This window comes from Podarcis pityusensis, assembly GCF_964106645.2.
Source record: "Podarcis pityusensis genome assembly, chromosome: 13".
NCBI classification, from domain to species: domain Eukaryota; kingdom Metazoa; phylum Chordata; class Lepidosauria; order Squamata; family Lacertidae; genus Podarcis; species Podarcis pityusensis.
Window position 1 is genome coordinate 40,625,126 of NC_138038.1, and position 20,581 is coordinate 40,645,706.

The 20,581-nt window shown below is 47.2% G+C and overlaps 1 protein-coding gene across 3 annotated transcripts in view; it reads right to left on the minus strand.

The window, feature by feature from the left end:
• Positions 1 to 12,494, minus strand: part of FBXL19 (F-box and leucine rich repeat protein 19) — a 33,608-nt gene extending 21,114 nt beyond the window's left edge. The window contains exons 1-5 of one of the 3 annotated variants that reach the window (XM_080978894.1): positions 11,044 to 12,494; positions 10,780 to 10,830; positions 4,220 to 4,424; positions 1,775 to 1,918; positions 1,578 to 1,664 (exon numbers count right to left, since the gene is read on the minus strand). In XM_080978894.1, the coding sequence (XP_080835020.1) occupies positions 1,578 to 1,664; positions 1,775 to 1,918; positions 4,220 to 4,393 (405 nt within the window). In that variant the 5' untranslated portion in view covers positions 4,394 to 4,424; positions 10,780 to 10,830; positions 11,044 to 12,494. Of the gene's footprint in view, positions 1 to 1,577; positions 1,665 to 1,774; positions 1,919 to 4,219; positions 4,425 to 9,541; positions 9,925 to 10,779; positions 10,831 to 11,043 lie in introns of those variants that run through there. The other 2 variants (XM_080978896.1, XM_080978895.1) reach the window with 2 other exon arrangements.
• Positions 12,495 to 20,581: the final 8,087 nt, after the last annotated feature.

Here is a 20,581-nt window from a genome sequence, read left to right on the forward strand (position 1 = left end):
TCAAATCCACCCTGATTTCTTGTAATCTTTTCGTGCTGAGGAAAGAACTGGTGGAAGGCAGGCAGGGGAGACATCACCACTGTGATACACAGATTCTCCCCTGAAAAGCACGACAGCCTTTTCAAAATGTTGCTCCTCGTGGGCAGTTTCCAAAATGGAAAATGTGCCCTTTTATATTTATCATCAGCAGAACATCAACCACAACATTCGTTTGCCTCCTGGAGGTACACAGTTGGCTGGGACACATAAGGAGTGTCAATTTAGGGGACAAAACTTAATTTTTGCAAATTTCTTCAGTGAGAGGTCTTAATACATTTCTGAGCGTGAGGAATGCACATCTGCTATTATTTTTGTGACTGGGTAACATTTAGCTTGGTGAGTCTATGTTTGGTAAAGAAGCATATAAGTTGCTTTCTGAGAATCAAATAATTTCAATTTTATCTTCTGAACATGTCAGCTAATGTTAAATAAAATAATAATAATAATAATAATATATAAAACATTAATATATAATACATTTATATGATTTTTATGTCTTTTACACACAATTTAGTTTTGTTTGGTAAATAAAATAAATATTACCATATTTACGCAAATCTAACGTGCCATTGAATCTAATGCGCACCTCAATTTTCAAAACCTTGGAACCAAAAAAGTAATTGCTTGCGAATGTAAATGTGCCATCAAATCTAATGCACACCCTAATTTTCACGACATAATTTGGCCAAAAAAATTACCCATTACATTTGAGTAAATACGGTAATTAAACCAGAATAACTTTTGAATTCCCAAGTCATGTTGCAACTTTTTAGCACCCTTCATTTTTGGAATTTGGAAGCTGAAAAAATAAAACTTGCTCCAAATTGGGGCGGGATCTTTGCTGTACGTAACTTCCTCCTCAGGAGATTTGAGTGGATCTCTCCACTTTAAGCTTCAGACAAGCTGTTAAGACCCCATTTTAGGGGAATGCCATTTTATACATACATATCTAGATACACAAGACCCTGGTTGGGGAGGAGAGACCCGGTTGCATACAGGCGATGATTCACTGGGGAGAAATCTGAGGGCCCAGTGATTCAGCACCCCCTTTGCCTCATGAGGTCTGGAAGCATGACTCTACCAAGGCAACAAGCAGCTCCGCTCTCTTTTGAGGATGGTGGGCCAGGAGGCCTCAAGAAGAGTTTATTTCCACATGACAACAGGAAATACTGAGCAGGAGTAACGGGAGTGAGGAATTTCAGGCCGCGTATTCCCTGCGCCCAGGGCCCCACAACCATCCATCACTCCCCCCCAGTGCTGGCTGGGAGGGGGCGAGGGAAAAGCACAGAACCTGGGAGCCTAACCTGGATGTGGAAGCAGCCACTTAGGGCAAGGAGCCCAAAGGGCAAAATCAAACTGAAAGGATACACACACAAACCTGGCTCCATTACGCCCACCCTCCCCAGCACATACACACAGAGCCTCCCAAAGCAAGACTGGCCTGGAAGGGCACGGATGGCCCCCCCAACCCACACTGGGCTGGCCGTGCAAAGGTCTTCCATCGCCCCCACCACACTGCAAAGCAGACCCAGACGTACTTTCATCGATTTGCCTTCTCTCTTGCACTTGGGGCATTCCCAACAGTTTGGAATCTCGTTGTTGATGACCCCTTCGGCTTTCCCCATCTGCAAAAGAGAAAAGGGGTGACAGCATCTGTTAGGCCCAAAGAGTGGGGTTGTTGTTGTCGTTTGAAAGGGCCAGTTTCTCTCTCTCTCTCTTTCGTTCACTCCCTCACCTTCAAGCAGCCCGGATGCACAATCTCGTTGCAAATGGTGCACTCCATGAGCGACAGGTTGAACTTCTCCTCTTCGCCCTCCACTGTGTCCTCTTTCCCGGCCTCCCCACACACCAGGCACACGGCCGTGTGAGGTAGAACTGGCTGCAACGAGAGAGGGGTGGGAAGTGAGGGGCAGGGGTGGAGGGTCGGGGGTAGGGATGGGGGTTCACTCATGTGAGGCTCCTTCCCACCCCGCAGAAACAGGTTATAACGAGGAACTGCGGGAAAAGTCAACGAATCGACAGTACATTAGATGCGTGCAGCGGCTCTCCCATGCAGCTGAGATGCCTGAAGAAGCCTATCTTTGGCAATTTCCCAATCCATCGTGCTCGTGGGAACGCACTGCATTTTTTCGCCACTGAATGCAATGCCCGGTTCTAAACTTTGCATCAGAAGTATTGGTTAAAACGCGTTCTATGCGAACTGGGGTAGCTCAGTTCGTAGAGCATGAGGCTCTTATTCTCAGGGTTGCAGATTCAAGCCCCACGTTGGGTAGGTTCCTGCTTTGCCTCGAAGGCTCCCTCGTGGTCCCTTCCAACTCGACAATTCTATGATTCTGTAATTCTTTCACAAGGAACACACACCCCACACACATACACAGAGCACTGGGTTCCTGAGCTTTCATAAGAGGGGCAATCACTGACATAAGACTTTGAAACACAAGACAAGCCACTCTACAGATATTTCAGGGAAACAATAGCACTCAGCAATTGCTATGGGACTTTCTATGAGACTGGGGAGAAATGATCGGATGGGAGGCTCCTAGAATAACTGCGGCTTGCAGCATCTAAACAGATCAAAGATTACTTTTGCTTCAAATCAAACAAGTCTCCTGCAGCCTATAGAAAGCAGATCCAAAACATGCGAAACAAGAAACCCAAATCATGTGATAAACTCAGTTCCTGGGCTACACAATTCCAGGATTGGGAGACGGAGGCATCTTTGAATGCTCACATATACAAACAAAAGCCTGCAAGCAAAAGCCGGCTTGCAAGAAGAACCTGCAGCTCTTCTGCCTGACATGGCAGCTGTTTAGATGCAGAGAGTTCCTTTGCAAAGTTCCTCACTTGCTCACATGATGTGATCTGGTTTTACATGCAACGCTCAGCAGGTTCCAACATGCAGTAAAATAGCTCGAGGGACAGTGCTGACACATCAGAGAGCACGTGAGGCAAACTGAGTATGTGAAAGCCCTCCTATGTAGAGATGATAATAATAATAATAATAATAATAATAATAATAATACAAATCCTGCATGCAGAAGGGAGTAAGTCAGCATGTCAGGCAAGACACTTTCACTTTCCAAGTCTCCCTCCCTAACATACTAGCTTTCTATATGTAGGGAGCAGTGTGGTCTTGCACAGATGCAGATATAGTTGTAAGCATGGAGAATTCCTCCATGCCAAGCCCCCCACCTGCATCCTGAATTATTAAACCCCGGTTAGAACTGTACCCCACACTTTTTTTCTACACGTCTGACGTATCTGAGAGTCACACGCAAAGCCAGAAGAGACAGGAACATGCGGCAAGAATGAGGACTTTGAAAAGAGATGCGGCTGGCATTTTTAATGACCTGCCTCAACCCTTGAGAGAACCTGGAGTGCATGAGAGTTTATGAAGACTCCCTCAATGCAGGCTTGACGGCATTTACCTTCACAATCCTAAGGACCAGAAACTTATGCCGCATTTAAAATCACGTTCAAATTTTCTTAGCTAATTTAAAATCACAGCACATCTCAAGCAATTAACCCAGAAATCACTTGTCATGTTTCTTTCATGGGCAGGCAAGTTAGAAAATGGACATAATTGGAAACACAGTTCATATTCCACATTGGATGGTTGGCGATGAAAGGTATGGTCTTTGGCTCTTTTAGAGAAATTGGCACAACAAAAGAGACATTGAGGAATCATCTAAGAGCAGTGATGGCCAAACTTGGCCCTCCAGGTGTTTTGGGACTACAATTCCCATCATCCCTGACCACTGGTCCTGTTAGCTAGGGATGATGGGAATTGTAGGCCCAAAAACACCTGGAGGGCCAAGTGTGGCCATCACTGATCTAAGAAGATACCTTTACTGAACTTTAGTGTCCTCTCCTATAAGTTAACAGAGGTGACTCTGGACTTTCATACGGCATGGCAGTCCAGTTCATTTTGGAGCGAATAGTGACACACACTTTGAATGCCGCTATTGGATAGCCAGTGCCTTACCACTTTGCCGTTGGGCATATTAGTTTTTCCGTGAAAACTTTAATAAAATCAATGGGTTGTTTTTTTACGCCTCCCTTACCAATCTGCACCAACCTGCCCCTCTATTTGCCGCGCTGGAGTCAGGGGACCAGCAGCCCCAAACCCTGGACAGAAACTCACCCTGCAAACCACCCTCCCTGCCACTTCCCCACTCACCGCCGTGCACTGCCGCTGGAGGCAGGACTGCTTCATGCGCCCTGGCCCCCCAAACTTCTTCATGTCCTTGCAGAAGTGGCACTCCCCACACTCCGACCGCAGGCAAGCTTTGCACTTCCGGCACCGCGTCCGCCGCCGGCGAGCTCCAGCCCCCGCCCCTTTGCTGGACGACATTGGCTACGTCCCGCTTCAGCTACTCTCTGGGCTGCAAGGGGAGAGAAAGAGAGAGAGAGGTGCGCAAGCGATGAGCGAGCCACCGCTTTCCAAGGCGGGCAGGCAGGTGGGCAAGGAAAGTGGCAGCCACCGAGGTGAAGAGGCAAACTGAAACGCAAAAACAAGTGAACCGAGATCCTGGCATAATCGTCAAGGGGAGGAAACTGTTAAACATGCAATGTGCTGGAAGAAGAAACTGGAGCGGTGGAAACCCTTTGCTCACAGGCCCGGCTAAGACTGCCAAGATTTCCAATGCGGCCTGCAAGGTCATGATGGACGCACCAAGGCCACCTGCCCTACATCTGATGTCATGTAAGGGCCAAGCAAAGATGTGGCTCAGATGAAAAGGAGGGTGCAGACAAAGCTGATCAGCCCTGCGCAACACGCCAGATGCAGAGAGCAGACGTCCCCATCATCAAGGCGTCATGGAATGAACAGTTCAGGTCAAGAAATATTGCACCCATTCAAAGTGAAATTGGGGCAACCCACTACATCAGGACGCCTTGGTGTCCCTCCCAGCTTTGGGAAGGGTGAAGGGACAAGGGGTCCAGCGTCAATATGCACCTGCAGTTTGGCAGATTCAGGGAACTTGGGGTCTGCAGTAGGCCCACAACTCTAAGCCTGTGAAGAACCTTAGTGCCCCACAGAGGGTGGAACAGCAAAGCAGTGCATCCCATTGCCGTCTAGGCTAGGACAGGTCACGCGACAAACCCGGACGTCTTGCAGAACTTTTCAGTCAGGCCTGGTTCTTTGGTGCGAGCAATCAAGAGCCTCATTTTGCAGCTCTCATTTTGCCACAGACTGCATTGCTCAACTTCACCTACAGCAGCTCGTTCCGTGCTATCGCTCTGTGTGTGTGTGTGTGTGTGTGTGTGCGCGCGCGCACACACACACACACACACAGGATTTTCATTCTTCTCCAAGATCAGGGAAATGCTCCGTACACGCGACAGAGAGCTCTTGACATGCTTCTTGTTATAAACAGGAAGCCTGTGTATATGGCGATGGCTTTAGATTCTGTCCGAAACAGAACTGGGAGGGGAGGAACACTTCACACCCCTTAGGAGCAAACCACTTTACTGGAGCAGGGAGAAAAAGGTATATGTGTTTGCAGGCCCCAACTGCCACAAAAACTAATTTTTAAAAAATGCTCTCCTGTTGAACAAACTACACATATACACAGACATAACACCCTACAGCTCTCTCAGAAATATCGCACAGCAGAGTAAGGAACCAAGAGAGATTACAATATCAGCACCAAGAATGCAGAGCAAATCAACCTTTGCTGAATATAACCGCACGGCAAAGTTCAGAAACAGAAGTTTTAAAAAGAGAAAATAAACTCATTGACAATTTTAGAACCTCTGCTTCCCAGCATCTGAAAAGTCTTAAATCTTCTACGATCCTGTCCAAACTTAATAAAACCCAATATTGATAGTTGCAAAACTACGACTAGGATCCAAAAACAAACAAAGCCAACAAGCCCAATCCTTCTCGCACAATTAATTCTATGTGCTTAAAAGGGCTTTGGGACACCTGCATTTCCGGACAAAGCTCCCAATCCCACAGAGGAGCCACTTTTGAATCCTCTTTATCTTTCTTTCAAAAGCAGCTGGTGTTATGGGATGAGGTTTGCTGTTTCTGTCTGTTTGCACCCTGATCTATATGAAAAAATACAGAAAGAAAGCTAGGGCTCTAGTTTATTTATTTCCTTCCCTGGGTTACTTGTTCCAAGACATGATCTTCAGGTACATGAAGCAGCAACCTTGCTAACACTAAGCAGACTGTGCAGCAACACCTTTTTATAAGCTGTTTTAAGGTCCATCATGGGAGAAATGCAGGATATATGGGGAGTAAATTTAAGTGATAAAAGGGGTCCCCATCCAACAGAGAGTCTTCTGGTTTGCCTCAGCCTCCGGAGAGTTCTCAAGGAAAACAAACTTCCCTCCCCTGTAACAGTTATCACACAAAAATGGGTTAGGAGTCAAAATATCAGAAACCCACAACAATGTTTGGAAGGGGGAAATATCAAGCAGGGAGGGCAAAAATTGCAAGAAGAAACCTTGAGCATATTTGTGCTCCAAAACAAAAAGGTTCAGCACCAAAGCTTCCATTTTCATCCCCAATAAAAACTGAGGTGCATGGCAACCTGAGTAAATGACGCAAAATTGAGAAGCTCCCCCCTTTCCACATTATTTATTCTGTTTATGCTCATGACAGAGAGCAAATATTTCCCTAAGATTTTCTCTCTACCCCTCCACCCCATCACTGAAAATCCAGCACAGCTCTCTCATCCCCACTGAGCCGCAACCTTTCAAACCTAGAAACACGGTCCTGATGCTGACTGCACTGTCTAAACATCAACTTTTGCACATGCCCAATACAATCACAGAATACGCATGGGTCTAGATGCAATTATACAGCAATAGCCAATAAAGAAGAACAAATCTAAGAACCTTTGCAGTGGGTTTTTTAGTGTTATTGAAGGAAAAGCGCCCAATTAATTATTTTTTTACAGCGGTTGGAGGGTGCGTTTTTAAAAAAGGGTAACTCTTCTGAAATACTTGAAAAAAACGTAGTTGTCCTCAGCTGATAAAATCTACTTAGTCTTATTCTGTTGGCAGAGGAGTAAGGGGCATCCAAGGAAATGCCTTGCTGATCGAGCTACTGCAATGGTAAGAAAGATGGACTCAGATCCTACCTCTGTCAGAGATTCATCATATATCCTTTGACGCATCACTTCGGCTCAACCACGGGCCTGGCTCTCTCTAAAATAAGAGCAACACTGAACCACCTCACAAAAACTCTGTGCAGGTTACAAGCCTGATATTAATGACAAAGCTGTAGCGGAATAAAAAGAAGCTGGATTCTAATAATGCGGCAGCTCAATGGGGACCTTTTAGGTTAAATCAAGGGATGGACTTCACTGCTCTCACTATTCTGCCTGCTTACACCAAAGTCACAAAAGACACTGCGATTTACAGCTGCTTTAATTACAGGTGCCCATGGTGCTGGGATGCCGGTTCTCCCCCCCCCCCCAATCTACTGTTTTATAGAAGGGGCTGAAAGGAAACAGGTGAGTCCCCCTCCTAAAGAGACAGGGAGATCAGCAAATGAGAAGGACAGCAGAAGCACCCTAGCTATGGGAGGCACCTTTTAAAAAAAGAAAAAGAAAGAGTGATTCTCTGTTACTTGTTAACATGTGGCTGCCAAGATTGCACTGCTTTAATGCGGTTTATGACAAGGAAGGGGGACCTGTGGCTCTCCAGATGCTGCTGAACTACAACTCCCATCATCCCTGGCCATTGGCCATGTTGGAATCCAACAACATCTGGAAGGCCACAGGTTGCCCACCTCTGGTTTAGAATGAGGCATTTGCAGGTTTCATGTCGCTAGGTGAACCTTCACGAGGAAATACTGCAGGCAGGGCATGAAAAATATTTCATGCTTCTAGAAACCAGTATCTGGTTTAGAAAAAAAGAGAAAAGAAGGAAACGCCAAGTCACTGATTGAGGGTGGGGGAACAAGTCAAATTCTTGGGAACCAACATGGTATCTCAAAAGAAATTTCCCAGTTCTGTCTGGAGGCCTGCTTGCCAAGCTGGCAGCTCAGATGTGGAATTGATACAAAAATGATAAACGACAATTATCAGTAGTATGGGCATGGGATGTTTGAGTTCTACCTTCATAAAACAAAGGGAAGAACTACTGTAATGTACAAGGAGCTTCCTGTCAATATGGATTGGAAGTGGAGCTTTTTGGGGGATAGGATACAGAGGAGAGAAATCGCACAGTAATAAACAGAGGATGAAAGCAAGGCTGTAGAAAGCTTTTCTATGGGTAGCACTTCCCAAAACATTATTAGTCCCACTGAAATAAAACTACATGCTTAATCTAAGAGCAACCATTTTCACAGGGCCTTTCTTGAAGCAGGGAGAGATGGAACAGGGGAAAGATGGCAGAGGAGGAGGATGTTGGCTAGAGGAGGCTGGAAACTCAGAAAACAGATTTCATATCAGAAGCAGAAAGGGAAAGCCAAAAAGGAAAGGGCTACATTTGCATCATTAGCAACTGTCGCTGATGACAATTGTTAATATAACACCATCAACAGGTACATGGCACAGTAATGCAACCAAAAAACAACTGGTCCCTGACCTGAGGTGCTTGCCCCATTGTCTCCTCCACCATCACTACTTAGATCCCAAGGCCTCTGAGAAAAGTTTTAAAAACCACAAAACCACAGCTGGTTCAGATATACTTCTCTGCTCTTTCTACATGATGTCCAGTTGAACTTCCCTTGCGCCATGACATCACCACATCCGTCCATTGGCAGTGAATGATGTGACAGAGCCACTGGGTTGTTAGAGAGGAAAGTTCTTCCAGGTATGACATAGAGGAGGGGGAAGGGAAGCAGAAGCAGAACTGGTGTTTTCTGAGCAAGTGCTGTTTTGCGAGTAACATCCAATTTTGCCCTAAATTCTCACGGCGGAGAGAAGCAAAGGAAACAGGGGACAAATACAATCAAGGGGAGTTAACACATATTTCAGAGAAAGGATCTGTCCCGGTTGGGGAGCAAGGCCTAAAGCATCAAACCAAAAGATCCAAGGAGGAATTAGAGAAGAGAAAGTGGTGGCACCACACTGAATGGCCTCTGCCTGCAATGAACTTACGGTATAGACAGCAGAACACTTCAGTTCCCCAAACTGGAGGGGGAGGGACAGACCTGGGCATGCCCATAACCTTTTGATGTTCTTTGCTGCAAAACATCATCACTTCATCTTTTGATAGATATATATTTTGTAAATTAGGGCAGGGGGTGCTATTAGGGATGAGCTGGTAAAGGGGGAGGAACAGGTTAGGTGGCAGAAGGCCTCGGTGAACCTGAATAAGCCACTTGATCTTGCTGTGCTCTCCCCCCCCCACACACACATACCACAGTGCCCCCGCTTGCAAATGGTCACCAAACACATCCCACAAGCAGCCCCCCCCCCGACTTCCTAAGGCCGCCCGCCCGCCAGCCGCCCCCTCGCATGTGGGTTCAGGTGGGAGGCAGGCAGGCAGGCAGGCAGTCGAGAGGGCCGTGGTGTCTATGGGAACTTGGCTGCGATACCTCATCACGCCCCAGCATGGCCTCAGAGCTGACAGGCCCGGTCCTGGCAAGGGATCCCGAACACCTCAGCCCGGCCCAGCACGGTGCCGGCTGCTGGCTCCCCTCGGCTCCTCTCCGCCATCTGCAACCTGCTTGACACATCTCCGCTCTCGCCGCCCCTTTAAAAGCCTCTAAGTCCAGGCAGCTCTCGGGGGCGAGCCTCCTCCGGCAGATCCCTCCGGATCCCGCAGCTCCTCGAGGCGGGAGAGCGGAGCCATCCCGGATCCAGGGCCCCCTGAAATCGGCAGACACGGCCCATCCCCTCCTCTCCTCCGCTTCCCTTCCCCTCCCCTCCCTCCCCCAGGGCTTAAAACATGAGAAACACAGAGAGAGAGAGGGAGGCAGGAGCGCTTTACGGCCGGCAATTCCTTCCCCTGGAAATCGGAGAGGAGAAACTTTGGTTCCACGCTTGCCCCCGCGCACACACATCCACACACACAGGCGCAGGACACGCGCGCGCGCCCCGGAGCCACTCCGCTCCTCTCCTCCGCTTCCCCCTGGTGCCCGTCAGATGCTGCTGCCCACCCAGGAGAGGACCCCCTCTTCCCAGTTAAAAAAAAGCAAGCCGGCCAGAAAAAAAGATGCACCCCGGTATCCGCTCGCTCGCACGCCTGCTTTCCTTTTGGGTACAAAAAAATAAATAAATACCGACGCCCCCCGCCCCCACTCAAAACAATCCAGCCCAAGGTGACAGCACGTAAGGGTGGGAAAGAGGGAGAATGCCCAAGAAAACAAAAACAACAAAGGAGATCCCGAAAGGAATGGGGAAACTGAGGAAAGCACAATAGTGTACCTTGCATTTGAGGGGGGGGCCGGGGGAGGGGGAGGCTTAGAAGCTCCAGATCCCACCTCCAACAGATACATTCATGCAACCCGCCCGGTAGCTTAACAGCACTCCCCCCTCCCCAATCCTCCTTCCCTGCATATGAGTTGTTGTGATGTTTTCACATGCTGTGTGCGTTCACACGACCTGCCCTGCATATATAGCTAATTTGGGGGGAAAGGGGTTATTTTGCAAAGCGACTGGGGGTCCTCCTCAAAAGCATCACGTTGGAGATCGGAGAGGGAGAGCGAATAAATTCTGAATGGGGGGGAGGGAGAAAGTGTTGGCTTCGGGAAAAAAGGGACAAGGGTCTCTATTCCTTGAAAAGCATTCTTTCGCAAAGCCAAGAAAGATTGGGGGCGGCGGAGGGACTTACCTTTGGGAAGCGCATCCAGGCACCAAAGATTCTTCCTCATCCATCAGCAGCCTCCGAAAGAGAAAAGATGCTGTACGTCTTACAATCGCTACACACACCACACACACACACACACATATATCTACACAAACACTCACATATCACAGACAGGCACCAGCCAAATGTGCCTTAGGATGGGAGGAGATTGGAGATGGGGAGCAGCCCCCCCTTTAAAATCCATGAAGGGTTTGGGAGCGGGGAGCGAAGGAGAGATGGGCTACTCACCTGCTGTGTGGCCATGGGGCGGATGGCGATTCTAATGCTGGGTTTGTTGTCATGGTGGGCAGTGGAGGGGGGGAGAGAGAAGAGATCCAACCAGTTGTTGAAGGATTTGTGTGTGCGTGCGTCTCTCCCTCAGACCCCCCCACAAAAATAGGGGGGTGGAGAAGAGTCGGAGGGGCGGGTCGATCTCCCCAAAGAGGCGATTACAGATTCATAGCAGCAGTTTCCCCCAGTCCTCTCACCCCCTCTCTCCTATTCTACCCTCCACGGTTTCCTTCCTTGCCCTTGGGAGAAAACAAGGGGATGATGTGTGAGGAGGCTTCCCTTCCCCCGAACATCTAAAAAATAACAAGGAAAGCTCCCCCTGTGGCACACATCTACTCAGGGACCCCCTGCACCCCTAATTTTGGATAGAGCCTTGGGCATTGCCTATGCGCGGTGCAACCTCCAGTAACCCCCCCCCTCCAACCCTCCTTGCTTCCTCCTGACTCCTCCTCCTCCTCTTCTGCCCACCACTGAGATTTTCCTTAGTTGCCAGAACACCCACCCTCCCCTTTTCAAATGTAGGCAGACCACTCCCCTCTCTAAGCCCACTCCCCACTCCTTGGGCTTACTGGAGGTGGGAGAAGAGGAGGAGGAGGAGGAGGAGGAGAAGGGGGACTTGCCCCTTGGCTTGTTACTCCAACAACATCTCCATGCACTTTGGAGAGCAGTGGGGGGGGGATCAAAAGGGGGTGGGGGCTAGGTGAAAGCTGTCCCCAAATGTTATTGATGATGATGATGATCAGCCTTTCCCTTTAAATCAGGGACATAGCTCTGGCCTCACTCTCACACACAGAGCCCAGATGGAAAAGGCCCAGTGCCTTCCTTGGCGATCTCTCAGCCTTCTGCCCCCCTCCTAAGCAATGAAAGGGTGGGGGTTGTTAACCTTGCAAAACCCTTGCTCCTGCAACGGGGTGGGGCCCTCTAGGCGCTCCCCACTGCCAGCCCCCCGCCCTGCAATCCAAGGGGGGAGTGGGAACCTGGTGCCCCCCACCCCACCCTTTTCCTCAAGGGGGCTCTGCGCTGCCCAGCTGTCCCTCCCCCCACATAAGGGAGGGCCTTTAAACCCACCCACCCCCCTCCAAAGGGGCAGGTCGGGGAGTGGGGTTCACTCGCCCCCACAGCTCCTCGGAAGGGACAGAGCTAGGCCCCACGGTGCTGGTGGAGCCTCCTCCTCCTCCTCCTCCCCCAGCCTCTCTCATCCTCTCCTCTTCCTCCTTCCCTTTCACATTCACTCACTCACACATACTGATACACACACCTCACTCAACGCATAACACACACACACAAAACCGTCATGGCGGTCTCGGGAAGGCCAAAAGGGAACACTCGCCGCGCGGGGGCTCATGGGAGAAGTAGTTTTCTCCGCCACCTCAGACGCATCCGCCTCTATGGGCACCTGGGGGAAGTTTGGACTACAATGGGGATGGCGGCCAATGCCTCCGCGCAATGCCGGGTGGGGAGTGTAGTTTTATTCCCCGCCTCTACGCCTTGGGTCCATTGGTCGCTATAGCCCCCGAAGAGGTGTTTGGACTACAGCTAAGATGGCAGCTCGCGGCGGCTGCGTCCCCAATGCCTCATGGGAAGGGTAGTTTTGCTCACTCATCGGATCAGGCCTGTGTAAACCAAGTTCTCCGAGAGGTGTTTGGACTCCATTTAAGATGGCCGCTGAGGCGAAAGGCATCATGGGAATGTAGTTCTATCCTCCAGGCCCGTGTCTGGTTATTTCTCAGTGCCTTTATCGTTTGCCTCAAGGAGAATGCCTGGACTACAACTAATATGGCGGAGTAGGAGGGGAGGGGGGAGAGGCATACTGCCGAACGGAATTGCGGGAGGTGGTGTTATATAGCTCAAAGCTAATTGAGTTCTGTTCTTATTAAGTGAGTAATTCCCATTTGCCAACATTGCACGTTAGTGGTCTGGAAGGCGAACCAAAATGCAGATTTTTTCATCTGCATAGGATTGCCACCGTTTGAGCACTTTACCTCTGAGCATGTACAGAGTTCCTCTTCTCTCAAGGGTATTAACGTGTGGTTTGTTTTTTACCCTACTTAAAATGAAATAAACAAATAAAACAAATGTAGAAAACTTATGGGAGAACTCCTGCAATTAAAATGGCCTTGTTACCAAAGGTAAATCATTTTATTCCAGTTTTCAGCTATAGAACTTCAAGCACAACAGATCGTGAGATGACAGATGATTTCACTTATGTTTCTTTGGAATAATAAAAGACCAAAAATAGAAGCTGTTGCAGTTCAGTTATGAAAGAAAAGAGGAAGAATGTAAGTGGTATAGCTAGTTATATCAATCAAGTAACTAACTGGTTAAAAGAAACAAATTCATAAATATTGCAATTTAAAGAAATTTTAATAAAAGCACCAGTCCATACCACATTTGACAAGACTTTATAATCAGCAATTTGTTATGAATTTGGGACAAGTATGGAATCTGCCTCAGCCCACCCATCTTGCTGCATAAAATTGATATTATATGACCCACAAGGTGATTCAGGTTTAAAATTTCAAATGTAGAAATAACATGATTTTCCCCACTATAGAATTATTCTAGTTGGCAGCAGGAAGCCAACATATAGGGGAGGTCAAAAGCAAATTTAGTGATTTTAATCTGTTTGGGACTTGAGTAATTTCAGATCAGTTCATATGAGACTGATAATCAGTGAAGTAGAGAAAGAACCTTCGATAAATTTATCTCACACAGCAAGAAGCATCTCTCCAAAAAGTGTAGCTTCTTAGATACAGCATATCTGCATGATACCTCTGGGTCCCTTCCAAACCTCTGATCCTGTGTATGTGAAGTTAGAATCTATGAGGTAAAAGCAGCCAGATCTGTTCCTTTGATAAGGTAATGGCCTTGGCTGTCCAGTTAAGTACAGCACTGTCATTTACATGTCCCAAGAGGCTGCCATGGAGACAAAGAGGTGAGCTTATTCCCACCTCCCCTTGCTAGATGATGTTCTTCATCGAGAGAGATTTCTTTGCTGATACTGGAAACCCAAGGACATGTCTTGCTCTGTGCTGAACCCAAAGCTGGGCTTTGGAGCTTCCATGAAAACCTAATGGAGAAGCAAGATCTGTTTGAGTATTAATGCTGTGAGCACTTTCATCCTTTGCTCAGGATGTATATATGTGTAAATAAAACCATATATCCTAAAGACACCACAGTCTCCATGGACCTTCACTCAAAGGAAAGCAAACCCTGTGTAAGTGCAGGAACCCCTGAAGTCCCTCGCTGCGGGCAACAAAATTTATATGTAGGGAAGTTGAAGTATTGCCCAATATTTGTATTGATTTATAAAAACATTTTTATTCTGGCTTTCTGCTCTGAACAAGGGCCCCAAGGCGGATTACAACCACAATATCTCAATACATTTAAAAACAGAGTGTTGGGAGTCAGAATAATACAGCTAAAATTGTTGTCGCATTAAATGACGAACTGGCTTTATCGTAAATCTCCAGGCGTTTTCCACACATGCAATACAAACAGCTAAAAATTGCTTTGAAAACAATGAAAACAGCAACTAACCATGTTTTCCGCCTTGCGCATCTTGGAGGAAAGGTGAAAAGAAAATGTAAGAAGAGAGTCGAGCAGAAAGAAAGAACTCAAGATGGGTTTTTAAAACAAGACAAATAAACACCCGAGGCAGGGACCTAAAACTGTTCCTTTATTTATTTTTGAAAGCCACAGCTAGAGAGCGAGATTAAAATATGCCCCTCTTGTGTCTTCACCACCACACTTGCACATTCATGATTTGGTAGGCAGGTGCCTCCTCTTAATTTTGGAGAGCCTCCTCATTTTGACATTTCTCGGTGATTTTTGAAGTATCAGATACTAATGACAGAAAGGCGCACTACAGTCGAGTGTTCCCGGGTGACGCATACCATTAAATGACAAGGATGGCCCCACATGCTGCCATGCTGAGACCCTGAGCAGAGCTCGCCTCAAGAGAGGCCCTGCTTCTCAGCTACTGTCATCAGTACTCCACTCCCTGCCCCAAGGTGACCATCAAGCCCAGGGTCAGAATGCAGAGTCATCATTCTGTGGTAGAGCAGCTGAAGTCCGTGGTTCAATCCCTGGGATCCCTAGGTAGGGCTGGGAGAGAACTCTGCCAGACACCCCAGAGAGCTTCTGCCAGTCAGTGTAGGGAACAGTGAACAAGATGGACCCATGGTCTGGTCGCTTCCTGTGGTCCTCTGCAATTTGGGGCTGTGTGCAGAAAGACCTATCACACCCAGCAGTGCATTTCTGAAATGGCGCTGAAGATCTTCCTTCTACCGGCCATGAGGGCTAGGCAACCTGTAGTCCTCCAGGTTTGACCGCAGTGCTCATCATTCCTCCTGACCACTGGCCAGGCTGGCAAGAGTTGGGGTCCCATGTTCCTCAGGCTGTGGCCCCACTGCTGACGCCTGCCCAGAGAACTCAGATCATCCCCAGAGGACTGGTCTCGCTGACTTCCCACAATGTCTCTGACGTAGCTATTAAGTTGTGGGTGGACATAGCAGACGACACGGAGATTTCTCCAAGTAGTTCTTTATAAGTAAGCTGCAACTGAACTGAACAGCAAACAGCTCAGCCAGCCTGCTTTGATAGGCAGCTGGCTGTCGACATTGTAACAACAACAACCAGGGTTCCCCGCCTAAATTAACTTACATGGACCTGATTGAAAACTATATACACAATACCCCTGGTGGCCAGGTGAGAACTTCAATACATAACACCCCTCCCCACCGAGATAAGGCGTTAGTTACAACCATAGTGGTTCCATTACATACAGCAATACCCTTATTGGTTTCAGTAAGGCACATAAGCATATTAATTGACCCTATTCACCATACAGCTTTACATGTTCAGTTTGTCCGGTGAACATAGTCTTTTAAATAAGCTGGGCGCTTGGAAACCCTGCCAGACCGCCGAGGGCCAGTACCAGAGTGGTCTGAAGCATTGTGGGAAGTTTAAATGGTGGCTTGCCCCTGGCACTCATTAGAACATCATTGCTGCTACCAAGACTTTCTGTCTCAAAAGGCCACAGGTGGAGACTGCCAGAGGGCCCTCAGCCTTCTTGTGGGCTCCCTTCTCCATCTGCGAGTCCTTGGGATGACAGACCCTCCAAGTGTCCCTATCTTCCAGGGACAGGCCCAGATTTACAGAAGCTGTCCAGGTTTCTGATTTGATCCCAGAATGTCCCTCTTTACCTTAGGACGTTCCTATTTTCATTGGGGAAGTGTTGGGAGATATGGAGTTGACTCAGGGGTCAGCAAACTTTTCCAGCAGGGGGCCGGTCTACTGTCCCTCAGACCTTGTGGGGGGCCAGACTATATTTTGAGGGGGGGGGGAATGAATGAATTCCTATGCCCCGCAAATAACCCAGAGATGCATTTTAAATAAAAGCACACATTCTCCTCATGCAAAAACACACTGATACCCAGACTGTCTGCGGGCCATGGAGTTATGTAATCCCCGAGCCAATGAGATAACTATACAACATTTAGAAGACATCTGAAGGCAGCCCTGTATAGGGAAGGTTTTTTAAAAAAAAAGTTTAATGTTTTATTAATTTTTTTATACTGGTTGGAAGCCGCTCAGAGTGGCTGCGACAACCCAGTCAGATGGGCGGCATATGAATAATAATAATAAAGTTATCACTATCATTATTATGGACTAGGACGTCCCTATTTTCATCAGAGAAGTGTTGGAGGGTATGGGATAAGTGCCATAAGATCAGAGGCAATATCCCACACAGATACTCTCTGGACTCATGCAGCCCCGACCTGAATGAGGATATCATAATGGATGGGCAAAACCTTTAAAATGCTAGCAGCGTAATAATCCTGTAAATAAAGAACATTAGAATTTAGGGACATAAGACGAGCCCTGCTGGATTAGGTCAACAGGCCACCTAGCCCACCATCCTGTTCCTACAGTGGCCACCCAGATGCTTGTGGCAAACCAACAAGGCAGGACCCAAGCTGCACAGGAGCTTTCTCCCTCCTGTGACTTCCAGGAACTGGTATTCAGAAGCCTCCTTGTCTCCAACTTTGGAGGCAGTGCATAGCAACCATGGCTAGGCTGATTAATCGAATTTAAAAACCAGAGGGACCCGGGTTCAAATCACCACCAGTAGGCCATTCAGCAGCTCCCTTGGTGCGGTGAGCTTTGCCTCATCACTCTCTCTCAGCCTGACCTTCCTCACAGAGCTCTCCTGAGGCTAAAAGGCCTTGATGATCTGATCTCCATGGGAAAAAATCTGGGGTGCGGAGGCAGGGAGATTAAACTGCTCAGTAATAATCCTTGCAGCCTTTCCCCCCATTGGTGGATTCCTATTAAATGGCCTTGAGCAGCAGCAACACACTTCCAACAACCTTGTGGTGGGAGCAGGTAGGGAGGAAGCATATTTCTGAGAAACATTTGGCAATGAAAAACAAGGTTATAACTTAAAACATTTAGAAGAGATGCTTATCCATTTAAAGTTTTACCTTTATACATTTTTGTTTGTTTGTTTAAAGATAGGAGGGATACGCCACTTTACAGATTTATAAGAAATGTGGACTGTTATAATTTTTTATTTTATAGAAGTCCGGTGAAACTTGCAATCACATATCCACGCTCTCAACCATCCCCACTTTGTTCTCAAACACGGAGGGGCTGTAAATATCCAGCAGGTGGCACCACTGAGCCAAATGACCAAAAGCAGAATGTTATTAAAAAATTAAGCTGGGATGGATTTTTGCAACTGTTGCTGTTCTTCATTGCCTGTTCATTTCTTCTTGCTGCCTCCTCTTCCTCTGGCGTTGCCCCCAAGCTGAATTGCAAGCCTCTCGGGGCAGAGACCTGCCCTCTTGCACACTCTATAAGGCGCCAAGCACAGCAAGGGCGCCATGTCAATAACAGTCAAATGACCATCTTTGGACTGAGACTGTACAGCTTTTGCAGACATAAAGCCAAGCGCATTTTAGATTCTGTCAAGGTCAGATGTGGTAAAACTTCAGGGTTGAAGGATATCTTTTTTGTTGGAGTACCAAGGTCTCATCAGCCAGTGAGGTGCCAGACAGTGCCTGAGTGTGTTTTGTTTTGGCAGAATTAGCCGCAAATTGGTGACAGTTCATGAGGCGGAGTCCATTCTCTACCAGAGCCTGGGAACCTATATGCTGGAATTACCTGTATATATATATATATATATATATATATATATGTATATATATATATATATGAATTTGCATTCTAGTTACGACAAAGAAGGTGGTCCTAACAGCCTAATTTGAGGTGGGGAGCAGGAACCTTCTGTGGGAAGGGGAGGGGAAGATAAAAAACACAAAATATGTACTTAAAAACAAGACTAATAACCCAGGTCCTGGTCTGACTCTAAGCCATGGGTAGGCAAACTAAGGCCAGGGGCGAGTGGTCCAGGAATCAGCATGTTTTTACATGAGTAGAATGTGTGCTTTTATTTAAAATGCATCTCAGGGTTATTTGTGGGGCATAGGAATTCATTCTTTTTTCCCCCCTTCAAAATATAGTCCTGCCCCCTACAAGGTCTGAGGGATGGTGGACCAGCCCCCTGCTGAAAAAGGCTGACTACCCCTGCTAAGCGCTGCACCACAATGGGTCTCATTGCTTATCTTTGCTGATCTCCTGGGGAAATCTGCTGAACCACAACTCCCATCATCCCAGACCACTAGTCATGCTAGCAGGGGCTGATGGGACTTGAAGTCCAATGGCATCCAGAGAGATACAGGTTCTCCACCTTTGATATAAAGTACAGTGGTACCTCAGGTTAAGTACTTAATTCGTTCTGGAGTTCTGTTCTTAATCTGAAACCGTTCTTAACCTGAAGCACCACTTTAGCTAATGGGGCCTCCTGCTGCCACCCCGCCGCCGGAGCACGATTTCTGTTCTCATCTTGAAGCAAAGTTCTTAACCCAAGGTACTATTTCTGGGTTAGCGGAGTCTGTAACCTGAAGCGTATGTAACCTGAAGCATATGTAACCCGAGGTACCACACTATGGATCTCTGGGCCCGATGATGCCTTCTTCACCCTTGAAATAGTGTGTAGAGGAGCAGGTCTTTATATGCGCATGCATGCACTCTCATTAAACTTGTTGCGAAATAATGTATTAAATAATATATCTAGCAATATCCCTTTCAGTTGTTGTTGTTGTTGTTTTTTAAATGCTCACAGTGTGAAACAGCCGTCCAGAAAACAATAAAATTCAATGCAGGGCATAGAAAAGTAGATATGCTGAGACTAAAATGTCCAGAAATGTAAAATAATAATAATAATAATAATAATAATAATAATAATAAAGCAGATTATCAGGTTAGACACTTGCTTAGAAAAGAAGGTGGTCCTGCGGCAATGGAAGAACGCTCAAGAAGGATAAGGCAGCTGCCCTTAGGATGGCAGTTCTACAGCTTAGGTGCAGCCACCGAGGAGGCCCTGTTCCAAATCCCAAACAAATGTAATTTAGATGCTGGTGGGATGTGAAGGAAACAGTCTCCAGAAGTCCTTAATAACGCGGAAGAAGATGGTCCTGCAAGTACGCCAATCCCAAGCCATTTAGGGCTTTGAACTAGGCCTAGTAATTAGCTAGAACCAGTGAACATTTGCAATAAGGGATTTAGGTCCTTCCCCTGATTGACTCTGGTCAACAGCCTAGCTGCAACATTTTGGACCAGCTGAAGTTCTAAATATCTTTCAAAGGCAGCCCAGCATAGCATGCATTGCAATAATCAGCCGTGATGTCCATTTCTCCAGCTCTGCCTGTTCTAAGATGAGACTTAGATGTTGGAGAACCATTGCGATGCTGGAGCTCATACACCCATATATCTATATCCATGGGCTTCGAATGCAGAAACTTTCGAATGCAGAAACCTTAGCTTCAGTTAAAATCCAGGGGACGTGTTAGTCATGAGGACTTAAACGCCAATGCTTCCAACGGGAACGAGGTACCATCAATTCAGCTTGCAATGCAGTTAGTTGCCCCACAAAGCCCCACAGCACTCTGGTGGTGCTATGTTAGAATCGTAGAATCATAGAATTATAGGGTTGGAAGGGACCCTCAGGGTCATCTAGTCCAACCCTCTGCAATGCAGGAATCTCAACTGAAGCATCCATGACAGATAGCCATCCAACCTCTGTTTAAAAACCGCCCAGGAAGGAGAGTCCACAACCTTCTTGGTAGTTGCGCCCTCCCTGTGGAACACCCTCTCTTCAGATGTCAAGAACTATGGTACATAACTTTTAGAAACAAAATGAAAAATAAAATAAATAAAAAATTCCTTCCAGTAGCACCTTAGAGACCAACTAAGTTTGTTATTGGTATGAGCTTTCATGTGCATGAACACTTCTTCAGATTTTAAAGTTTTATTTTATTTATTTTATTTTGTTTCGACTATGGCAGACCAACACGGCTACCTACCTGTAACTGTAACTTTTAGAAGACATCTGAAGGCAGCCCTGTATCAGGAAGTTTTAAATGCTGGG